Source organism: Chiroxiphia lanceolata, chromosome 20, assembly GCF_009829145.1.
Source record: "Chiroxiphia lanceolata isolate bChiLan1 chromosome 20, bChiLan1.pri, whole genome shotgun sequence".
NCBI classification, from domain to species: Eukaryota; Metazoa; Chordata; class Aves; order Passeriformes; family Pipridae; genus Chiroxiphia; species Chiroxiphia lanceolata.
Window position 1 is genome coordinate 8719594 of NC_045656.1, and position 22269 is coordinate 8741862.

Consider the following 22269-nt stretch of genomic DNA (forward strand, 5'->3'; position numbering starts at 1 on the left):
GCCCCTGAGGGACCCGGCGGCTCTTCGGTGTCCAAAGTAAGAGTTTGACGCGTGTTTTTTTGCTTTACGCAGCTCACGAGCAGGGATGGGTTTCCACAGCCCGCACGGCTCTAGAAAGCGGAGCCGCTGTCGCCCGTGCTGTAGCTGTTTGCCCGCTGACGGGTATCTCCAATTACTGTAGCCACGGGTCGCTAATAAATTAAATATTTGACACTGCTGGCGGAAGTGACGGGATCGAGCCCTCTATTGAAAACTGATGAATATGATTAAATGCTTAACCATCAAATCACTTTGTCAAACTGGTTAATTACGTGTAGGTAAAAAGGGCACACTTGGCAGCAGACATCACAAAAGCAACTTATCCCTCTTCTTTCCTTCCCTTTTTTCTTCAATATCCAGGCTGTTCCTCTTCCCATCAAACCCTAAACTAACTCATCAATGAGTTCAGAAATCAGCCTTCCCCTCCCCAGGAGCACTAATTTAAATTCCTCTCCTTTGACAGATATAATTTTTCCCAAAACCCCACAGGAACTTGGTAAAACTTGGGATATCTTATCCTCTTAATTAGGTTGAAATAAATACAGAAATATTAAACATGCAGGGAAAAAAAATCCTACTTATGTTTTTCACTGTGAGGGTGGTCAAACAGCGTTGACAGAGGTTGTGAATTCTCCATCCTTGGAATTTTTTCAGGACGCTGCCCTGAGGGAGCTGCTGCAGCTGCCCCTGCTCTGACAGGGGGTTGGACTGGACAGACTCCAGAGGTCCCCTCCAATCTCGGCCACTCTGTGAGCCTCCGGTTTCCCTGGACTCCAAAAAACCCAAGGGAGTTCACAGCACAGGAAAATTAAGCAGGTCAGGGCCCAGGTTCAGGGGTCAGGGCGAGACACAGGGTCTGGAGTCACGTACACAAAAGTACAATAAATCCATGGCATCTCCTTAGCTTTCATCATTTATTCAGGAATGTAAGTACACTTAAGAGGCTTGGCTTACTTGTTAAAAACCCGCTGAAGAACGAGAGCAAGAAAATGTCACATGGCTCGTAACGCTCTTCAAAAAGGCATCAGCCACAGGCCTATAAATATCCAAGGCAAAATGCCAACCTCAGTGGTTTTTGACTCTCCAGTTTTAAGTACTAGAAACGGAATTTGTGCACAGAAACATTACAACTTTCCAACAGTGCACTTTCAGCAGCTCTTAGATCCCAGGGAAATACTTGTTCCTTCGTCATCCAGGAGCTGTGACCAAGGTGCTTTTGTGTCTCAGACGAGAAGGGGCCGAGCTTTCACTTACACAACTAATTCAATATCCCCTTTTTTGTTGCTTTTCACAATACCAAGTTCTTCCAGGACTTGTAGTCTTGAGCGAGAGGGTTTGGTACTCATCTCATCCACCTGTGAAATACTCAGTGCTGCCCTGTAAGACAAAACCAAACCATTTACCAAAACAGGGATCAAACAGGCAGAAAAAGGCTAAAAAGCACATAATGAATGATTTTTGTGAGTGCTCTGTAAATCTCACCCTCATTATACCATCAGCCTTCCTGTGCTACTTCAAATCAGAGCAGTCATTTGCTAACCCAGCCTTAGGGTTAAAGAGACAGAATTCCCGAGTTAAAAACTTAAAGTTTGTTTGTAACCTCAGCCTGCAAGAAATCCACAGCACATTCCAGGGAGGGGTCAGGGCTTGGAGAGGCAGGAGGGGCTGGTGAGGGCAGGGCAGGGCTTGGGGGTCGTGGTTTAGTGTCAGGGCTTTGCTTTTCCAGTCTGGCTGCAGATTCTGAACACTAAAAGGGCCTGGCAGCATGAGTGTGTCAGCAAAACTTCCCTGAGCAGCCCCAGACCTGGACATCTGTACAGCAAAAACAAAGTGAAAAGGTCTGAAGAACCTAAAATGCAGCTTTGAGAATGATCAAAGCATTTTTACACAAATTAATTCGGGGGGTTTGGTATAATGGTCTAACACTTTGGGGTGTGTACCTAAGCAGGAAGGGTGTAGGGGAGTAAAATCACATTATAAAGTTATAATATGGCAGTGAATGGTTAACTGTTTGAGTTTGTTTGATTTCAAACAGGCTGAATTTCTTTAGAGCTTATAAAATTCTTGCTAATGAGTGGCTTTAAGTCTTACTTGTTCTTATTCACTACAAAGTGGTTAAATAACCCCCTGTACAAAGAGTTCAAGCCTGCTAATGTGACAGATCTCCTGATGTGCCTGGGTACAGTCAGAAGCATTTCCTCAGTCAATGGCTGGAATTGGGATGCTAAAAAATCAGAAATGGAAGATATTTGGTGAAAAACTGGAAATAGAAAATATTTGTTTCTCCAGAAGCTAGGCCAAAGATAGAAAGTGCTTCCATTACTGTTTAATAATCCCTCTAAATGGGTCTAAAGGAAGATTTTCCAGCAAGAGGAAGAAGGGAAAGAAGATACTACCTCCAAACTATCATTGTATATGCAGACCCAGTGAAAAATCATTTAATTTGAGCTCTGCATTGACAAATCTGGCCTGTCAGTGACTATTTAGCTGTGTTTCAAAAGCCAAACCAAAGCAAAACAGGAGAATTCCTTCCCATAAGTAGGGATAAATTGATTTAAAAGAGCTGTTTCTATGGTGAGACCATTTCTTCCATACCATAAACAAAGCAGGATGCACTTCAGTCCCATCAACAGCAACAAAAAAATCCCAGAACTGTACACAGAATGTAGCTAAGAGCTCAGGTTCTTATACTAAAATCTGAATTCTTCACATGAAAGCAGGAGTTACTGGTGCTTGAGAGTGAAAACAGTGAATTTACTTGTCTTTATTTCCAGGCTTCACGAGAAGAAAACAGTGGGAAGTTTATTTTTTCAGCACTCACCTTCAGCTGAGCCAGGGACTGTAGATCCTGCACAACCTGGCTAGGAATAAACACAGCTATAAGTGTCAGGATTAGTTAGAAATTCTTTTTTACACTTTCATTCCTGCACAAGTGGTTACATTTTACCACTGGATAACCAAGGACCTTGCAGCTGTCAACGGCACAGTGGATCAAACACGGTTTCGAGTAAAATTAAGTTTCAAATGGATACAGCAGGATTGATCTGCAAGTCAGATGAGCCTCTCCAGCTTCCTCCTTTGCATTCCAGTGTGGATCTGAAAGCACTTCACATGCAGCAAAGGGAGAGATGGTTTCCCTCTTCCCAGGCAGCCCTGGGAGGCTGACAGCTGTGACAAGCTGAAAGCAGCTCTATCAGACTCTCCTCAGCCAGAAATACAGCACTGATACAAAATTCCCAGGGCCTTTGCAACGTCTTCCCACTTTTTCTGCCTTTCAGGGAAGGTCTTGAGAACACAAAGACCACACAGGGGCTGATCCCCACTGAGCCTCGGTAGCCACAGGATGCAGCTCCAGTGGGATTGTGGCAGCTGGGTGGGAAGTGCTTTGGAATTCCGGGTGGAAAGGCAGGAATTGAGAGCATTTCTCAAGGAAGGAGCAGGTATTTGCACACAAATACGTTGAGTGAAGCTGCAGGATCCTGGACAGCCTTCATGCAAACCAACCTTGGCAGTAAAGGGACAGAAAGTGGGGTGTCCTGTGACAGTGGGCAGCGAGAAGGCACAGCAAAAAAGACAAGATCAATCAGATAAATACACTCTGTTGACCCTCTTTATTACTGTGTTTTTAATATGACACCCAAACCAAATATTTGCAGATAATTAGATTGGAATTTTGTGCTTTGAGCTACGGGAGAACATCTGACTTTTCAACAAATCTTAGTTTATATCTATGTTCTACTGCACTGTAGTTAGAACATATTGTTACTCATACCCCAAAATTTATTTTTGACAGGAAATTAAATTTCTCTCCACGTTGAGATACATTGGTTTGGATCAATTACATTCTTTACTCCCACCCAAAGGTTTTTTCTCTCATGCATTAATAGAACAAGAGGATCAACAAGAGCAACCACCTGCATCCCTGAAAAGAAACATGACCACATCCCAATGAAAAAATGAGGGGAACAAAGTCTTCCACCAAAGCTAATTTTTCATGTGTGGACAATTAAACCAGAACAATTAAAAAACTTAACCTGTGTACAATAAAAATGAAAGGGTTTGCTAGAAACTCCATCCCATTTCTGAAAAATGCCATTCATTTGAGAGGTATTAAGTCACAAAACCAGCCCTTCTGAGCTACACTCAGGATTCCTGGTTTCTGGGATGCTGACACTCCGTGCCCTAATTACCTTTCCCACTGATGATTCCATTTTTGTCCCAGTTTGGATGCCCAACTGCTGTGCTGCAGCCTGTTCTTCTGCTGACAGGGGTAAGCTCTAGGCAAAAAAAAAAAAGAGCAAACACAGAGAACTCTGATCCTGCAGTTCCTCAGGTGATGATATTTACAGAAGAACTCAATGTTTATGGAGCCCTTTTCTCATGGAAACTGGTAGTAGACTCCTACTTTCCTTCAACTGAAAGCAAATTCACAGGCAAAGTGTTCCTGAAAAAATCAACCATAATCTTCCTTTAGCATCAATACTATAAATTATTCAAGAAAGATAAATTCTTCAATAAAAAGAAGCACTTTAACTTAAAGACTTGCATTTCACCAGAGCAGTTTAATTCATCTCTGGTTTAGGAAATGAACAAAGTAGAAGAAAATCTTTATCTAAAATTCTACATGTAACTCAAGAGAGGAGAGTCTTCCCCTTTAACAAAATCCAAATACAGAATTATTCTTGGCAGCCTATCCTTGGAACACAGGGAGATATGATATATTTTCCTTTCTGTGACATATAAGTACTGTCTTTTAAGCCAGGATACAGTACCTTTTGTCTGTAAAGACTTACCAGTCCCTTATCTAGAGCTGCTGACAGATGAAACACAATCTCAGGGCAGTGTTGTTAGAACATTGATCTAAAGCACCTTATTTGTAAAGGGACAAAATTAATGTTTTCACAACCTCCTCAAAATGTAACAAAGCAGTGTCTGAAGACCACTTAGGAAAATGTGTTCTTGGTTTCTTTAATAGCTAGAGGGGTGTTATCATACTGAGGAAAAACTTACAATCCCAGAGTGTATGTTCCAATGTGTTGGTTTTAACTTGCTCACTTCAGACAGTGAAAAGAACATTTTCCACTTAAAAGCTTTTTTGCCTCTTAAAATCGCTTTCACCTTCCATTTTCCAGTCCTAAAAGATGTCAGCACAGCCCTGGGACACAGCTGTGCCCAAAGGCACTGATTTCTCTGAAACCTCTATGAAATTATTGACACTACTCAGGTGTTACTTCAGCTCCCAGTCTGAACACTGCTGAGGACTGGGATTTACAGAAAGAGCTCCAATCCTGCAGGAATTTCTTCTGGGAAACCATCTTCTCATCTCCTTCTACTCCGTGCAACAGCTTCCAACCACTCACAGTAAGTAAAGGCTACAAAGTCCCTGTTCATTTCCAGGAGTGAAAACAAAAGGATTAAAAGACCTACCTCAAGACCAGCTTTCTGCTGTAATTCCTGAACTATCTTCATTGTGTTCTCCACAGAAGCTTGGATGCCCTTCATGGCTTCCTTCTGCTCCCTGGCAATCCTGTCCATCCGTGTGCACAGCGCTTTGTAACGAGCTCTGGCTGCTGAGAGTCCTTCCAGGATGGCAAGGGGATTCTCCTGTGCAGAAGGTAAAAGTACATTTACACCACACCAGCAAAGAAAATATAATCTGGGTAAATACCAATTAAAAGTGCAGGTGTTGGAGGCACCGAAACAGAACATGAAATGAGCCTTTACAGTGAAAAGTGCAGCTGTGAGAGTGTTTCTACTCTACATTTCATTTTTCATAGATGGTGTTAATAAACCAGCATAACTCTGTGGTTTCACATCAAACACAGGAGGAGGAATTTATGGTGTTGGAGACCTTTAATAGCTTTTCTGGGATAGAATAAATTGGGGATTTCTAACAAAAAAGATGATTTTTCTGCTGTATGTTACAATATACTCGGAGGCCAGGACGTATTTATAGAATCCTTTATGTGATGTCATTTATTGTTGTCCCCTTCCTCTCATCTCTCCCCCAAATATTAATTTAGTCATTGCTTATGAGCAAATTTAAGTTGGATCTGAGAGCTAAAACACACCTTTGCTGTCTCTTGAATTTAGGTGTTACCACTACTAATTTCTCAGAGCAGAACATGGGAGAATTTCCCTGTACCAAGAAACCAAGGGGGTTTTGTCTGAATTCATTCTAGGCCAGTTATCTTGATAAATGATGCAGGAAATACTTTATAACAATAATAAAAACCTAACAACCAGATAAAAGAACAGTCCCATTTGTTACCACCTTCATAGGAAATGCAGTAAAATCTATGCATTTAATAAAAAATAATGTTAATTATTCACACTACCTCTGGTGGTGTATCATCAGGGAAGCTTTTCATTATTTCATACTCCAGTCTGTGTTGAATCCAATCCAGATCAGCTTCTGCCTTCTGGAACTAAAATATTTAAGGTCAGGCACAGTGTATTAGAAACCAAAAACTGCAGACAAGCCCCAATTATTTGCCCTTCACATTTCAGGAAAGCAGAAAACAGTTTTCACACTTAATATTTTCAAAGTTCTGTTAGCAAAACCACAACCCAGCAGAGATCAGGAGCAAGTGTTCAGGATCCAAAAGTATCACCAGAGGCTCTGTTATTCATTATATCAGGGATGTGTTCTTTCAGCTGGTTTTAATGCCCACAATATATTCTGTTATTCCCCAGTAAACCAGACTGACTAACAGCTAATAAAATTGATGACATCACTTTTCTCTCCTTGGAATAAATAAGCCACCAGAGAATTATCTAATTGCCTTGTAAACCAGTCTGCTGATAGCATTACTACTTAATTAATTTTAGCCTGTGATTTCAATATCTATTAAAGACTTCCACTGTAAAGAAAGGCAGTTTTCCCAGTTCACAGGCCACTCATTAATTTTTTTACACAATAATTTGGTGATTTTTACAGTCACAGAAGAGACAGTGATGAAAGCAAGATAAAAATGGTTGCAACTTCCTTAATTTGGTTTTCACTATTTCTGTTGGGATTAACCCCACAGTGACCATCCCAACTTCTTTAAGGAGTGGCCAGGAATGCCTTTGAGGAGCTGGAATTTCAGACAGCCTCAAGGAACAGGGTTTGATCCAGGATACTCTGCAATAAAACCCCCCTTCTGAGGGAGTGGAGATGGGTGATGTTTCACACACCCTCAGTACATTTTCAAATAATAGCTTAAGGAAATGAAACTAAATCTGGTGAAGAGCTTGAGCATCTATAAATCAAAGGGAAAAGCTTTCAGCCAGTACAGCCATAACTCACCATCTGCCCACCAAAACTTCTTCCCACACCTGCCCCAGAAACCAGCCACGATAAAATCCAGGAATAAAATACATTTCATTACACTACACACATTTAAAGAGTTCAGGAGGGATTTTTTTCCTTAACTGCCCAATAATTTCTCTTCTCCTCCACTAAGCAAACATTTTTTAGGTTTTCATTTCCACAGGCAGGCACCCCAAAACCATAATTTTTTTTGCTTTTCTCCAACTCCTCCATTTGATTAATTTTTTGGGAAAGCAAACAATGGGTACAGGTGGCTTTCAGAATTATCCATGAAACATTCAATATTGATAATTTGAGACTTCCACAAGGACAGTAACCCACTAACACCAGATCCAGAACATGAAAAAACTGGGTGGGAAGCTCAAAGCTGGAATTTTAAGATCTGTGCTCAGTGAAAAGCTTAACCCAGTCCAATATCACCGCTTTTTATTTCATAAATACTTATTTCTCGCTGTCATTTCCAGAAACACACACACACACACACCCCTGCCAAAATCCCACCTGGCTCAGAGGCAGTTTATTTGACAACAGTCCCAAAGAAAATGCAGGTTTTGAAGTGTAAATCTGTAATTTACTCACGGGAGGGAGGCTGAAGGTGCTCTGCTCTCAGATGCTTTGACAATACTATTGCACTGCTCGCTGTACACAACAGTAGTGCAATAAAGTCAGAGCACTCGTTAGCAGCAACAACTCTGGGCAGGGATCACCACCACACTCAAAAAAGGCAGTAAAACACATCAGCTCACACAGTGCTTGCTGTGGGTCACGAAGAACTGGGTAATATTCAAGTTCACCCCCCACACAAGAGCTCACGTATTTGAAGACATTGTTGTTATTCTGTCGCTCCGCTGACCAAAAGGGGAGGGAAAAAATCCCAAGCCACCCAACAAAATGCACAGCAGAAATTCAATTTCAAACAATTCTGGTGCTTTTTTTAACTGGAAACTACAGTTCCAAATGTATTTATTTCTCAGGTTTGCCTCGTAGCGAGCGAAGGCTCAGAACTGCTGTCAGACAGATGTTCTTAAAGCTGCATTACAGGGAATATTTTCTAGATATCAGTTTATTCTTTGTAATCTGCAGGTGCTGAATCACCTTAAAATGTACTTAAACACTTATTTCTCAACTCTGTGGATGTACATTTATCCCTGGGGTTGCCACCTGAGTGCGAGAGCACCATCACTGTGGGGGTGTGTTTCATAAATCTAAAGGAAAGTGGTTTTTTTTCTTAACTTCATATTGAAAGTTTGAGAACTCTCAGGGTTTGAAGGTGCTGAGATCCTCAACAACAAAATGCAAAGAAACCTGGGAATGGAGTGGAGAAGAACTAGGAATGCTGGACAGTGTTCACTCAGAAGACTCAAAACTATTTTAGAGCTGTTTTGCAAATCACCTCCTGGTCTCAGACAGTGACTTTGGACGTGTGACTGTAGCAAAAATGAGAACATAACGTAGACAGCATTGCTGGCCAATGCCCTTTTAACATTGCACTGCTTTTTGTGCATGATCACTAGTAGTACAACATAAAAAGGGCACTGGACAGACACCACTCCAGGAAAAAAAGTAGGTCCACAGTACCAAAAATCCAGTGACAGAACCTGTCCAATCTGGCCTTGACTTATTTAAATTGAGAGCTTTATGATTTTTCTGTAATTAATCTCACACTGTAGATGTGATGGTGTCACTGAGCCATTGATTACCTGGTATTTTCATACACACTGTTCTGCTGAAACCCCCACTAATTAGTTTATCCCTGGTTCCACGAGGTTTAAAATGAAGATTCCCATGAAATTCGTGTCAAAACCTCGGGGGAAATAAGTGTTTTATCACAACTCTGTGGAGAGAGCTGAACTCACGGGAAATCCAGGAAGAAGAAACAATTAGCAGAAGGAAAAGCAAAAGAGACACAAAGCTGGGATTTGTGAAACTGTTCCAAATTCCACCACCAGGTGTAAAACACCCTCTTAACTTTCAGGGAGCCAAAAGACACCTCTGTGACTATTTACATGTCAGAGTCACTTGAAAGTAAGACTTTCAATAAAACACATATTTAAACCATATTAACTAAATAATAATCAATAAATAATAAATAAATAAAGCATACGACCCAAGTGCCTCTAAACATATTTCTAAAATATTATTTCTAAACTAGGCTTAAAAAAAAAAAAAAAAAAAAAAAGAATACTAAGAGAAAAGATATGGGGAGATCGAGGGAGAATCTTTAATGTAAAAAAAGATCAGATAGAAGCAAGATCGAGGTTTTAGGGATGCCACAGGGAACTCGGCTGGTCGGGGACAGGTTTCCAGCGCCTCTCCATCAGGGAAGCACAGCACAGCTTTTTTCTGGGAGGTTATTTTTTGCGCTTTTTTCCCACTTTTCCAGAAGCGGGGCAGGCAGGGAGGCGACCATTCCATAAGGGAGAGATCGGAGTCCAAGGCTGGGAAAACTCCTGGAACCGCAGCTGGGAAAGAAGGGGGCCCATCCCACCCACCTCCTCCCCCTGTACTCAAAATGGTCCAGCCCAGGTGAGCGCTCCCCCCTCTCCCCCCGCCGGGACGAAATGGACTCGCCCCCCCGCGCCCCGCTGTGCCCCGCGTTTCCCCCCCCCGTTCCCGCACGTGGTGCGGCCCGGCCGCGTCCCCCGCGCAGTGGGCGCGCCCGCCCCCCCCCAGGTGCGCGGGAATGGCCGCGCCCTGCCCCGCGCCGAGCGCCGCGCAGGCCCCGCCCCGCGGGGGGGGCCGCGCAATGGACCGGCCCGGCCGAACCCGCCTGACCCGGACGCGCCCGCCGGGCGCCCAGCCGAGGGCGGCGCGGGCCGCGCTCAGGGCCCGGATGCGGAGCGGCGGGCGCGGCTGAGCGGCCGCTCTTCCTCGTCGCGCCGCGCCCGTGCTCTCCCCGCCTTCCCCTCCCTTCCTCCTGTCCGCGGAGGCCCCGCGCCCCGCGAGGCGCCGCCGGCGGGCGGCCCTGCGGCGCGGGCGGCCCCGAGCGCGGCCGCCGCCCGCCCTCACCATGGCCTCGAGCCTGGCGACCGCCGTCTCCATGTTGAATAGTTGACATTCCTCAGGCGGCGGCGGGGAGATCCCCACCCCCCGCGCGGCGCACGGGAGAGCCGCCGCCGCCCATTGGCCAGCTGTCACTCGCCGCGCGCCCCCCATTGGCCCGCGGCGCGCCGACCGCGCTCGCCATTGGCCCGGCGGGAATGTAAACCCGCTCCGAGGTACGGCGGCGCTGATTGGCCCGGAGTGGGCTCCGGGCGGTGATTGGCCGGGGCGGGGCGCGCGCCGCTGGCTGGGCGGGCCCTGGTCACCCCCCCAAGCTTCACCCCCGGTCCCTCCGGTGCCCCCGGCGGGGCTGTTGTTACGTCTCGTTCGCCCCACCGGCCTTCCCCGACCGAGCGCTGCCCGCAGCTGATTGTCGGTGCCGGACCCGCTCGCCCAATGGCGACGCCCGGGACGCGGCGGGGGCAGCGCCGGCCCCGCTCCGGTGAAGCGCGCGGGATGGGGTGGGGGGGGCCCTCAGCGCGGCCGCCAATCAGCGCGCGGCTTACACGCTCCGCGTGGGGGCCGCAGCTGAGAGCGGCGCTGCCATTGGCTGAGCGCGCCGCCGGGATCGGTTTGAATCGGCGGCGGTAGCGGCTGGGGGGGGGGGGGGGGGGAAACGGGGCGGCCTTGGGACACCTCCCGATTCCAGGAACACCCCCCTGATCCTGGGGGGCACAAGGGACACCCCCGGGCTGCTGAGACACCCCCCGGCACCGGGGACACCCCCACAGGTCCGCGTGAGGAGCCCCCGCGCCCCGGCGCGGGGTCACCGGTGGGGGACCGACCGGGCCCGTCCCGGGGCCTCGTCTTCTGCCTCCGTTCTCCACAAGCGTCGTTTTGCCGAAATTCAGGGTTTGTCGCTTCAAGACAAAGAAAAACTGGGTATAATTAATATATCGATAATTTTAATGTTTATATTTATTATAGCTATATATTTATTATAGCTATATTTATAATTTATTACAGCTATATGTTACTATTTAATATAGCTATATATTTCTATTTACCATATCTATATATTAATATATTTATTCTAATTATTTATAATAATTATATTTCTTTATAATATTTACTTCTTACATAAATAGGAGGAAAGAAACCCATTATAAAATGGTGCTTTTTTTTGTTCTCTACTCGGGTACAAAGACATTCCTGTGGCTCATAAGAACTTAAGGAGATATTTTTTTATCAGCATTATGTGATGATTGCAGCAAGGCAGCTGTGAATAACCTCTGCCTGGATGCCCGGGGTGCCGCCCACATTATTCTCTTGGGTGGCAGCTCTGCCCCAGTGTGTAATTTGGTCTCTGGACATTCATTTTAAATGTGTCTTTTTTTAACAGCAATGGCAAAGCGTAAGAGATGCAGGCAAAAAAGGAGAGCCCGGGGAAGATTTCACCTGAAACAAAAGAGAGATGCTGCAAAGCCCCAGGGCTCAGTTTGTCCTTCCCCACGGTAAGAGGCTCAGCTTGAGCTTTACCTTTTCACCTAAATCCTGGGGTTTGTTGTTTGCTCCCAATTCCTCATGGAAATGAGGGAATAGAATTGTGTTTGGAGCCTGTCTCCATCCTGGCAGGGGTGCTGTGGAATAACTTCATCTCGTGGATCATCTTGAGCACTTACAAGGGGAAACAGCCTCAGGTTGTGCCAGTGGAGTTTCAGGTTGGAGATTAGGAGAAGCTTCTTCACTGGTTCAGCACCAGAACAGGTTTCCCATGGAAGTGGTGGAGTCACCATCCCTGGAAGTGTTCAGCTGGCAAGCAGACGTGGCACTTTGTGATGTGGTTTGGTGTTACTCAGTTGAAGGTTGGACATGATGATCTTGGAGGTCTTTTCCAACCTCAGTGATTCCATGACTAACTTTAATAACCAGGAAAGGCAATTTGAATAAAAACTGATTTCAAATATTATTGCCCCACCCCTCCTTTATTGAAATGTATCTTGGCCTCTCCTGATTTCTCTGGTCACATTTACTCTCTTGTTACCTGCCATTCCTACTTATAATTTCCAGATGATTGGTCACAGTTAACTTTATTAGAGGCTGAAATGACAAATATAATTCTGGCCTTACTCTGAAATGTTCTGTTGCAGGTCACCAGTTGATCTCCCTCTGAACACAACACCTGTCCCAAGGTGCTCCCTCTGGCCATCAGCCTTGCCCAGCATAAAAGATGTGGTAAAACCCTTGGAATCAGCAGCAAAAAATGTGGTAAAACCCTTGGAATCAGCAGCAAAAAATGTGATAAAACCCTTGGAATCAGCAGCAAAAAATGTGATAAAACCCTTGGAATCAGCAGCATCGTTTCTGTATTGGTGGAGCCAGAACACAATTGCACAGGTACAGTTTGTATTTCTCCATTTTTAGCCATGTGTGAAGTGGTTCTTTGTGCTCAGACACAGGATACACGGGGAGATCTGAGGGCTGAGCTGTACATTTAGTTATCTAAAGTGTATTTATTGAAACATTGAAACAGTGTATTGAAACATATAAAGTATGTTTAGTGTTTACTGTTGAAGGAATGAATAATGAGATGTGCCAAGACATTAAATCATAGAATCCTAGAATATCCTGTGTTGGAAGGGACCAAGTCCAACTCCTTGGACAGTCCCAAGAATCCCACCATGTGCCCATTGCATATGTGCAATTGTAGGTTTTTTATTGGAATATCAGCAGGATTTAAAGTGACAAAGGCTGTGGGTTTTCTTTCATAGCACAGAAATGATTTTTTGAGCTTTTCAGGTCAAATGTGGATTTTACTTTAGAATTCCTAGATGAAGTTAAAGTTCTTTTAGAAAGTCACTCCTTGGGTTCCTGTCAGGGAACTATTTGATGAAATTTTGTATCTTCCTGTTGTGCTTTTCCACGGGCTGCAATAAGACCTTGCCATGGAACTTTCCATAGTAATCACAGCCCTGTCTCTGGAAACAGAACCTGGTGGTGAAAACACTGATGTGCTTTCTTTTTATGCTCAGAGTTTTAGAGTGGTTAAAGACACCATGTTTCCGTCACGAATCTACTTAAGGGAAGTAAATGCTTTGAGAGAGCAGCTGGAAAAGTTGGAAAGTGAATTTTCCAAGCTCCAAGAAACACTCCAGGTCAGTGCCAGTCCAGGTGGGTGTGTAAGGAACTGTGGTCAGAAGCTCTGAAATCTGAAGGGTTCTCACAGGGCATTCCTGCATTCAGTGTTGCTGAACTGCAGTTTCCTCACAGCCAGAGGGAACTGGTGTGCTGATGAGCCTCCTGAAAGGCTCTTGTGCCTGTACAGATCAACTTCAGCCAGAACCTTTGTTCTCTAAAATTCCATCTCCTTTTGCCAGTGGATTTAATGTCCTCTTGTTTATTTATGTCGTTTTGCAGGTGAACGGAACTGCAGCTTTGTCTCCAGAAAATCCTCTTTGCCAAAGGTGTCACAAACCAGTCCTGGGGGGTCCTGTACAGACACAGATGGACCTGCTGGCATCAGTGCCTGCTCCTCCTCCTCCTCCTCCTCCTCCACCTCCTCCTCCTCCTCCCCCTCCTCCTCCACCACCACCACTGCCCCCACCAAAACTGCCTCCAGCACCTCTCCTCCTCAAACGGGGCACTGGCTCCAAGGCACCTCTGGTAAGGACTCAGAAGGCTCCTCTGTTTTTTCCCTGGTGCCTGGGTTCTTTGGGCCTGGATCCATCGGGAATGTGTGTGTTTGTGAGCAGTCAGTCACCTGGCAATCCTGATTCCCCTTCCAAACCCCTTTGTTCTCAGGCACCACCAGTGAAGAAGGACGGGCCGATGCAGATCACGCTCAAAGACCTCCTGAATGTCAAGCTGAAGAAGACAAACAGCAACCTGAGAATGGACAAGGTAGACTGGAGGGGACAGGGATAACCAGGTGACAGTGCATCAAGGCAAACTCCACCCTGGAAATGGTGCCTTTCCTGCTTGTCTTACCTCTTCATAGAATTTTTTCAGTAAATTAGTTCTTCTCTTCCAAAATTTCACGTAACCACTCTAATTCTGCACCTGGGCACTTGAAGGGAAGAAATGAAGAGACCAACCTCTGGCATGCAGGACAATTCTGAGTTTACATGAAGGCCATGGAGCTTTCCTGTAGATTTATGTCTGTTATCAATAGGTTTTGGGTTTTCTTTGCCCAGCTGAAATATTGTTTGCGAAATCTATTTGTATCCAAGGCACGTTCAAATCTTAATAATTCAAAAAAAGCATAAAAGTCATAAACCACAAAAATCTTTCAGAGTATAAGTATTTAACAGATTTGAAGTTAGTGAAACGTTCTAAAGTTTTATTTGTGGTGACATTTCTTTCCTTGCTTTAGGCAGAATCACCAGGGAAGCCACGCAGGGCATTAATTACAGTCTCAGATCTACAGAGTATTAGTTTGAGACCTAAATCCAAGCCATCAGCTCACGTCACAGATTCCTTAATGTAAGGTCCTTTCTTCCTTTCTTTGATATTAGATTTTTCTGTTTTAAACAGTGATTAACATGGTTTACAGAGTGGAAAATATTTTATTTGTTTTGTTCTATTAGTACTCCCCCTAAAAATCAGATTGATCTTCGGAAACATCTGAAGAAAGTCAATATACAAAGGTAAATTCCTTCCTGTTCTCTGGATTCTTTTTTTTTTTTTTAAACTAGAAAAAAATAGAGAACTAATAATAAATTTCTCCTTGTGTCCAATCTTTCCAGAAGTCCTGGTGGCACTCCTCTAAATAATAAAGAAAACATTGAATGTGGCTCTGGGTTGACACCAATAATGACACAGGCACTGCGACGCAAATTCCAGGCAAGTCACTCTCTCTCTTTTGGAACAATAACTTGGCTTTAAAATCCATAGAATTTCCCACTGATTTTTCCCTACAGAGTGACTTGCTCTGGTTGTTTTATGGTGTCAGCACTGTTTTATCTCAGTCACAATTAGTTCAGATGTCCAAGTTCTGACCCTTCCCTTGTTTTGACAGATGGCTCATCCGAAGAGTCCCTCCCCTGCCCGGTTAAGTGCTGCAAACAGCTTTGATGAAAAGTAAAAAGGAAAGTAGGTTTATGGAACAATGTATTTTTCATTTGTTGTTGGGATTTGAATTGGATTTCCCTTTTGAATCCCATTTTTATCACGCTCAGGCACATGTATTTGTAAGTGCACACGAGAACAGGATATTATGAAACCCTGTCAAGCAGATTTTACTTTTTATATTTCATAATGTCTCAGTTTCTATAATGTCTCAATGTGGTTGCATCTTCATTCTTGATGGAAACAAAGCATGAAATTTCCCAAGTCCTTTGACCACTGGCTGCTGCTGAAGCAGGGACTATTATGCTCCCAACACTGGTCCTGCTTGTCATACAAATACGTGTTTGATGAAATTCAGTGTTGTTTACACATCTTTTATATATATATATATTTTTTTAAACAAAAACTAACTTCACGGTAACTGTACAGCTTCAAAGAAAAGCAACAGTTTAATGCACTAATATTATTAAATGGAAAAGCTGCAGGAGTCAGCAACCAGCTTGGTTCTATGGCTACAAATATCCAAGGCAATTGCACTGTGTATTGCTTCTGGCTGGGGTCAGGTCACTGTTAAAGGCTGAACTGATTAAAGGCAAAGTAACTCAAAGACTCCTTCAAAGTCGAGTTTAAGAGCTGGGGGGGTGGAGAGATGTGCCTGTACTGTGACCCAGGTCAGGACACGGGCTGGCGATGGAATGCGAGTCCTCGTGGCGCTGCATCCCGGTCTGGGGGAGCGTACCTCGCATCCCGCCCCGCGCTCGCTGGGGACCAGAGCTGTCCAGGGTGGGCGATGTGCTGTCCAACCCTCCGTGTCGCCCTCTCCCGGTGTCTCCACCCCGTTCCCAGCCGTTCCCTCCCCGATCCGCATCCCCGGGGCGGGGCCGCCCATGCGCGGGGCCGGGAGCGGGGCCGGGGCTCCGCCGCTTCCGGGCGGGAGCGGCAGCGGGAGCAGGAGCGGGGTTGGGACTGGATCCGGGGGATGCCGCTGCCGGGCGGTGCCCCCGGGGCCATGGGCTCGGCCGTGGGGCCCATGAGCCTCCGGGACCTGCTGCTGGCGGCCGAGGCGGGCGGCGCGGCGGGCGGCGAGGAGGAGGTGTGCGTGGTGGGCATCTTCGGCAAGACGGCGCTGCAGCTCTGCTCCGAGAAGGAGGCCCTGGTGAGCACCGTGTGCGACCGGCAGGTCTTCCCGCTGTTCCCCGAGGAGGATCCCGAGCCGGCGGACGGCGCGGCGGGGTCCGAGGGTGACCCGGCGAGCAAGGACTACAACCAGCTGCAGGCGTACTACAGCCAGGAGAGCCGCGTGCTGTACCTGGTGCTCACCTCCATCTGCGACACCCCGCAGCTGCTCCGCGCCTGCGGGGACCTCACCGCGGCCGAGAACAGGGAGGCTGGGCCCGGACACCCCTCGGGAGGCCCGGCCCCGCTGCCCCACGCCGAGGCCCACGAGTTCTGGAAGCACCAGGAGAAGCTGCACTGCCTGAGCCTCCTCTACCTGTTCTCCGTGTGCCACATCCTGCTGCTGGTGCATCCCACCTGCTCCTTCGACATCACCTACGACCGCGTGTTCAGGGCGCTGGACGGGCTGCGGCAGAAGGTGCTGCCCTCCCTCAAGGCTGCCATCAAGGACTGCCCGGTGGGCAAGGAGTGGAAGCTCAACTGCAGGCCGTGCCCTCCGCGCCTCCTCTTCCTCTTCCAGCTCAACGGGGCTCTGAAGGTGGATCCCCTCCCCAGCAGGGGCCAGGACCCCTGCAGTCACCTGGAAAAGCCACCCCCCAAGAAGCACTCCCCCAAGAGGAGGCTGCAGCACGCTCTGGAGGATCAGATCTACCGCATCTTCCGCAAGAGCAGGGTGCTCACCAACCAGAGCATCAACTGCCTGTTCACCGTGCCTGCCAACCAGGCTTTCGTGTACATCGTGGCTGGGGGGCCCCAGGATGGAGATGACCCGGTGGCCATGCTTCTCGACCAGCTCAGGAGCAACTGCACCATGAGGGAGACCGACTCGCTGCTGACTCCCACGCTGTCGGGGCCCAGGAGGTACCAGATGATGCGGCACGGCCGGCAGCAGCTCTCCTTCCACGCAGAGAGCAGCAGCTCCAGCTCCAGCTCCTCTGGGCAGCTCGTGGACTGCACCCTCAAGGAGTTCTTGTGGCAGCACGTGGAGCTGGTGCTCAGCAAGAAGGGCTTTGATGACAGCGTGGGGAGGAACCCGCAGCCCTCCCACTTCGAGCTCCCAACCTACCAGAAGTGGGTGGCTGCAGCTTTGAAACTGTACGAGGTGACCATCGAGGGCAAAGACGACGACCCGACCTCCGGGGAGCTGAGCTCCAAGATCATGAGCAGCATCAAAGTCTTGGAAGGCTATTTAGACATAGACACCAAGTTCTCAGAGAACCGTTGCCAGAAGGCTCTGCCCATGGCCCACAGCGCCTACCAGTCCAACCTGCCCCACAATTACACCATGACAGTGCACAAGAACCAGCTGGCCCAGGCTCTGCGGGTGTACAGCCAGCACGCCCGGGGCCCGGCCTTCCACAAGTACGCCATGCAGCTCAACGAGGACTGCTACAAGTTCTGGAGCAACGGGCACCAGCTCTGCGAGGAGCGGAGCCTGACGGACCAGCACTGCGTGCACAAGTTCCATCTGCTCCCAAAAGCAGGTAGAGATGCTCACTTGTGGTTGGGTTTCGTGGTTTAGTTCTGTATCTGCTTTAAAAAGGCTGAAACACTGACTCTGGCACGTTAAGGAAGATGAAAGTTTGTAGCTTGCATGTGGCACTGAGTGCTCTGGTCTAGTTGCAAGGTGGTGATGGGACAAAGGTTGGACTCAGTGATCTCAGAGGTCTTTTCCAACCTCAATGATTCCGTGATCATCTTTGGTTTGAGGGGTTGTAGCAGAGCTGTTGTGTAGGTTTCCCTTATGTTGAATAATGCTTGGGAGCCAAACATTAGGAAATTAATGATGTTTGGCAGCCATACAGTCCACTGTCAGTGGTAACTTTGATTTTAGTAACTAATTTTAGCAACTCTAAATTAGTGGTCACTCTAGTTTTAGTAACTCTAATTTTAGTGGTCACTCTGATTCTGTCTTGCTAATTAGAAGCATCACACTGAAGTCCTTCTAATAAGAGGTGTGTAAGAGAATAAACTTTCTCTAGGAAGGAATAAGTGCCTCCCTTTGTTTTAAATAACTTGGTTGATGGCAATCAAGGAGTCAAACTGTCTGATGTGTGTTTATTGCAGGCAGAAGAACTTTGAGCCTTTTAGGAAGAAGTTGTGAAAACAAGATTCAGTTTAGTGGTATAACCTCCACTGGAACTTTGTGTTAAAAGGGGGAAAGGGAGGAATTGCTTGCCAAACTGCTGGCAAATCATTTTGTGTGTGTGTATTAACAAGGATGAAGCAGAGGGTGAAGGGAATTAATCTCTAGAAGTGGTGAGCAATTTACCCAGGGTTTGATTGATTTTTTGCTTTCAGGGGAAAAGCCAGAAGCAGACAGAAATCCTCCCATCCTGTACCACAACAGCCGGGCTCGTTCCACTGGGGCCTGTAACTGTGGAAGGAAACAAGCTCCTCGGGAGGACCCCTTTGATATCAAAGCAGCTAATTATGATTTTTACCAGGTAACTGTTAGGTCTGTTTTTGCTTTTGTTTCATCAGCAGAGTCTGTATTCTGAAGAGACCACGAGTTTCCTCTTAACCTTTTCACCTTGTTGCTTGGGGAAGACGTTTCTGGGAACAAAAATTGTCTGAGCAGAGTGGGCAGTTCCAGTCCTCACCGGTGCACACACACAGGAGCACATGTTAACACACTTTGAGTGTGTTGGTTCATGTGGATTTTAAATAATCAGGTCTGTGGGCCACGTACCCATCACTGTTTTGGTTCTCACATAGCTCAAACCTCTTGAATCTTATTTGTGGCTGCTGAATGTTGTGACTTTGAACTCCCTGATCTCAGGGGTGAGAAGGGATGTAGTTAACCGCATTTTCTTTCTTGTAGCTACTGGAAGAAAAGTGCTGTGGGAAACTGGAGCACATCAACTTTCCCATATTTCAGCCGAGCACACCTGATCCGGCGCCTGCTCGGGATGAGTCCTCGCCTGCCCCTCCAGAGGGCGAGATTGAGAAACTTAAAGAGAAAGAACCTCAGACTCAGGGAGAGAGCACAGGCCTGAGCTTAGCCCTCAGCCTGGGCCAGTCCACGGGCAGCCTGGGCACTTACCCCCCTGATGCCCAGGGTGGAGGGGACAATGCAGAGAGTCACGGCCAGAGCGGGGACTCCAAAAGTGAGAAGAGGCCGAGCCTGGTGGATCGCCAGGCGTCCACTGTCGAGTACCTCCCCGGGATGCTCCATTCCAACTGCCCCAAAGGCCTCCTGCCCAAGTTCTCCAGCTGGTCACTGGTTAAGCTGGGGCCTGCTAAGGCTTATAACTTCCACACTGGCTTAGATCAACAAGGCTTTATCCCGGGAACAAACTATTTAATGCCTTGGGACATCGTCATCAGGACGAGAACCGAAGACGAAGGAGACTTGGATACCAATTCCTGGCCTGCACCCAACAAGGCTGTTCCTGGAAAAAGGAGCGCGGTTGTGATGGGAAGAGGGAGGCGGAGAGACGACATCGCCCGAGCTTTCGTGGGGTTTGAGTACGAAGATGCCCGTGGGAGGAGGTTCATGTGTTCGGGGCCCGATAAAGTCATGAAAGTGATGGGAGGGGGGCCAAAGGAATCTGCCATCAAAGCCCTCAATTCCGACATGCCACTGTACATCCTGTCCTCCACCCAGGGGCGAGGCCTCAAACCACACTACGCCCAGTTCATGAGGCTCTTTGTGGTGGTTCCCGACGCTCCGCTGCAGATCACCTTAACGCCTCAGGTGAGGAGGGAAGAGGGGATCTGGGAACAGCAGAGGCAGGGGTGGCTGTGGCAGCATTGATGCAGGACTGGAAGGCATGAGGGTGACAGGGAAACGGTGTCAAGAAACTCCAACTCAAACCAACTTCAGCCAAGTTCTCGAAGGCATTAACAACCAAAATTATCTGTTTTAAACTTAAGTTTTTAAAGTTCAAGATTGGCTTATGCCAGCTTTATGTTTTGCATAAAGTAAGTTTAAAGAAAGTTTTATCAAAGATGAGTTGTTGGCATTCCCTACTGTAATGATGGCTTTTTTAAAAAAAGGAAGATAACAAGTGAGTAATGACTGTGTAAGAATGAGTTTATCATTTTAAATGTCATGGAGAAAAAGCAGTGACTCATGGCTGAGATTAATTATTATTAGTGACAGTTTGAATTCGGGAGGTGAAAAAGTGTTGGGGTTTTTTTTTAACTGGAGATTTTGTCACCGTTTTCAAATGTGTATTTAAAAAATGGAGAAAAACTCCATTTGCACTCTTTTACTGTTTAAGGTAGTAATGATGTTTGATTATCTACTCACGTTTCCTTTTAATTTTAGGTTCAACCAGGGCCACCACCATGTCCTATATTTTACCCCGAGAAGCAGGAAATTACCCTTCCCTCTGATGGACTGTGGGTGCTCAGGTTTCCTTACGCCTACGTGACGGAACGTGGACCCTGCTTTCCTCCCAAAGAAAGCCAACAGTTAATGAGCTACAAAGTTCTCCGGGGAATACTGAAAGCAGTTACACAATAAGAGTTGTCCTGGTAGATTTGTTTTAGGTTAAAAAGACCATCTTCAGTCCAACTCCTGGATTTTGGTTCGTGTTGCCCAAGAGGTGTCACTGCCCCACTGTATCTCGCTGGAACACAGACTGAAAATAAAGTCTGATATCAAAGCAGAAAAAGGAATCTGAGACGTGTAAATTTTCCATTTTATTAAGTTTTCATATGTAAAAAATAAATGCTGGTTTTCATAAAGTACTGATCCTCTATTACTAGATGTTTTGATGACAGTGCTTTTCCCCATCCTATTTTTGTACATAAATACTTAGGGGTGTTTAAAAATTAACATTGCCTGAAATCAAGAGTTTCCTGTGTCATATTGAGTCAATGATGAGCAGAATTTTTCTCTTCTTCTAAACAAGCTATTTGTATGCAGGCAATAGATGCTTTTAATGTGATAATGGGAGAAATAATTTGTCTTTAAAAAAAGGTACTGCAGTTCTGATGTGTACTAACAGCCAGAAAACACTTACCTATATCAAGTTTTACACTATTTGTATTCATCAATTAGATTTTGTTAAAAGGCCAACTTAATTTCGTATTTTGGATTAACAGATCTCTTTGGAAACTGAAGCTGCTTGTAAATTTTTGGAAAATGCAGAGGTAAATAAGCTGGTTCTCTATAAAAAACTGCAGCTTAATTGTCTCTATAGCCTGACTTGTAGTGATAAAACAGACTTTTGGTTGCTAGAAGGATGGGTTTGGTCCAGTTTGAACCACAAATTGAGGGAGTTTGGTTAATTGTAGAACACTACATGATATATTGAAGGGTAACTTAAATCCTGTGAACATCACTGTGGCTGTCACTGTGCCAAAAAATTAGCCACAGTAAATCAACTTGTAACTTTTGCCAAGGTAAGATGTACTAGCGACAGCGCCTGTATGCTGAGACCTAATTTAATTTCTAGAGTATTTGTTTCTAATTAGCATGTGCACAAAATTTAATTTGCCAGTTTGCTATAGTACAATAATTATACTGCATGACCGGATTCGAGACCTGGTTTCTACTTGGAAGATGACAGCTCTGAGGGGCTGGGCGTGGAAAATGCATCCCTTCGTTTGGAATATGGCATCTCTGAGGGGTTGGGTGGGGAAAACGCATCCCTCCCACTCAGAATACGACATATTTGAGGGGCTGGGTGTGGGAAATGCATCCCTCCCTTTAGGACTATGACATTAGGGGTTGA

At 46.3% G+C, this 22269-nt stretch overlaps 3 protein-coding genes across 8 annotated transcripts; 2 read left to right on the forward strand and 1 right to left on the reverse strand.

Annotated features, from left to right (window-relative positions):
- Positions 1-939: 939 nt before the first annotated feature.
- On the reverse strand, positions 940-10523 carry SKA2 (spindle and kinetochore associated complex subunit 2). Its single transcript, XM_032707471.1, has 7 exons — positions 10364-10523; positions 6378-6467; positions 5467-5643; positions 4230-4316; positions 2861-2900; positions 2131-2263; positions 940-1416 (listed from the first exon to the last, which is right to left on the reverse strand). The coding sequence occupies exons 1-7, from the start codon at positions 10508-10510 to the stop codon at positions 1290-1292; spliced, it is 801 nt and encodes a 266-aa protein (XP_032563362.1). The 5' UTR covers positions 10511-10523; the 3' UTR covers positions 940-1289.
- On the forward strand, positions 9780-15441 carry PRR11 (proline rich 11). Of its 6 annotated transcripts, none has more exons than XM_032707470.1 (11): positions 10949-11278; positions 11739-11850; positions 12487-12604; positions 12671-12733; positions 13369-13491; positions 13754-13999; positions 14138-14236; positions 14709-14818; positions 14923-14982; positions 15082-15178; positions 15354-15441. In XM_032707470.1, the coding sequence occupies exons 2-11, from the start codon at positions 11741-11743 to the stop codon at positions 15417-15419; spliced, it is 1092 nt and encodes a 363-aa protein (XP_032563361.1). In that variant the 5' UTR covers positions 10949-11278; positions 11739-11740; the 3' UTR covers positions 15420-15441. The 6 variants fall into 6 exon arrangements, with proteins under 6 accessions (XP_032563357.1, XP_032563361.1, XP_032563359.1 ...); XM_032707468.1 differs by having other exon boundaries at positions 12487-12571; positions 12605-12733; XM_032707469.1 differs by having other exon boundaries at positions 10950-11278; positions 12487-12632; positions 12666-12733.
- Positions 15442-15565: 124 nt separating this feature from the next.
- Positions 15566-21778, forward strand: SMG8 (SMG8 nonsense mediated mRNA decay factor). The gene is made up of 4 exons (XM_032707463.1): positions 15566-18063; positions 18881-19026; positions 19404-20279; positions 20856-21778. Exons 1-4 carry the CDS (start codon positions 16053-16055, stop codon positions 21051-21053), a joined length of 3231 nt encoding a protein of 1076 aa, XP_032563354.1. The 5' UTR covers positions 15566-16052; the 3' UTR covers positions 21054-21778.
- Positions 21779-22269: the final 491 nt, after the last annotated feature.

Coding starts and splice junctions, on each gene's coding strand:
- SKA2 (XM_032707471.1), bottom strand. CDS start 10,510: ATGGGGGGCGCGCGGCGAGTGACAGCTGGCCAATGGGCGGCGGCGGCT. Junction 2,901..4,229: donor TGGAATCATCAGTGGGAAAG/GTAATTAGGGCA, acceptor GTTTATTCCTAG/CCAGGTTGTGCAGGATCTAC. Junction 1,417..2,130: donor TTTGTAGTGAATAAGAACAA/GTAAGACTTAAA, acceptor TTTGTCTTACAG/GGCAGCACTGAGTATTTCAC.
- PRR11 (XM_032707466.1), top strand. CDS start 11,741: ATGGCAAAGCGTAAGAGATGCAGGCAAAAAAGGAGAGCCCGGGGAAGA. Junction 11,851..12,486: donor TCAGTTTGTCCTTCCCCACG/GTAAGAGGCTCA, acceptor GTTCTGTTGCAG/GTCACCAGTTGATCTCCCTC. Junction 14,000..14,137: donor CTGGCTCCAAGGCACCTCTG/GTAAGGACTCAG, acceptor CTTTGTTCTCAG/GCACCACCAGTGAAGAAGGA.
- SMG8 (XM_032707463.1), top strand. CDS start 16,053: ATGTGCCTGTACTGTGACCCAGGTCAGGACACGGGCTGGCGATGGAAT. Junction 18,064..18,880: donor CCATCTGCTCCCAAAAGCAG/GTAGAGATGCTC, acceptor TTTTGCTTTCAG/GGGAAAAGCCAGAAGCAGAC. Junction 20,280..20,855: donor AGATCACCTTAACGCCTCAG/GTGAGGAGGGAA, acceptor TTTTAATTTTAG/GTTCAACCAGGGCCACCACC.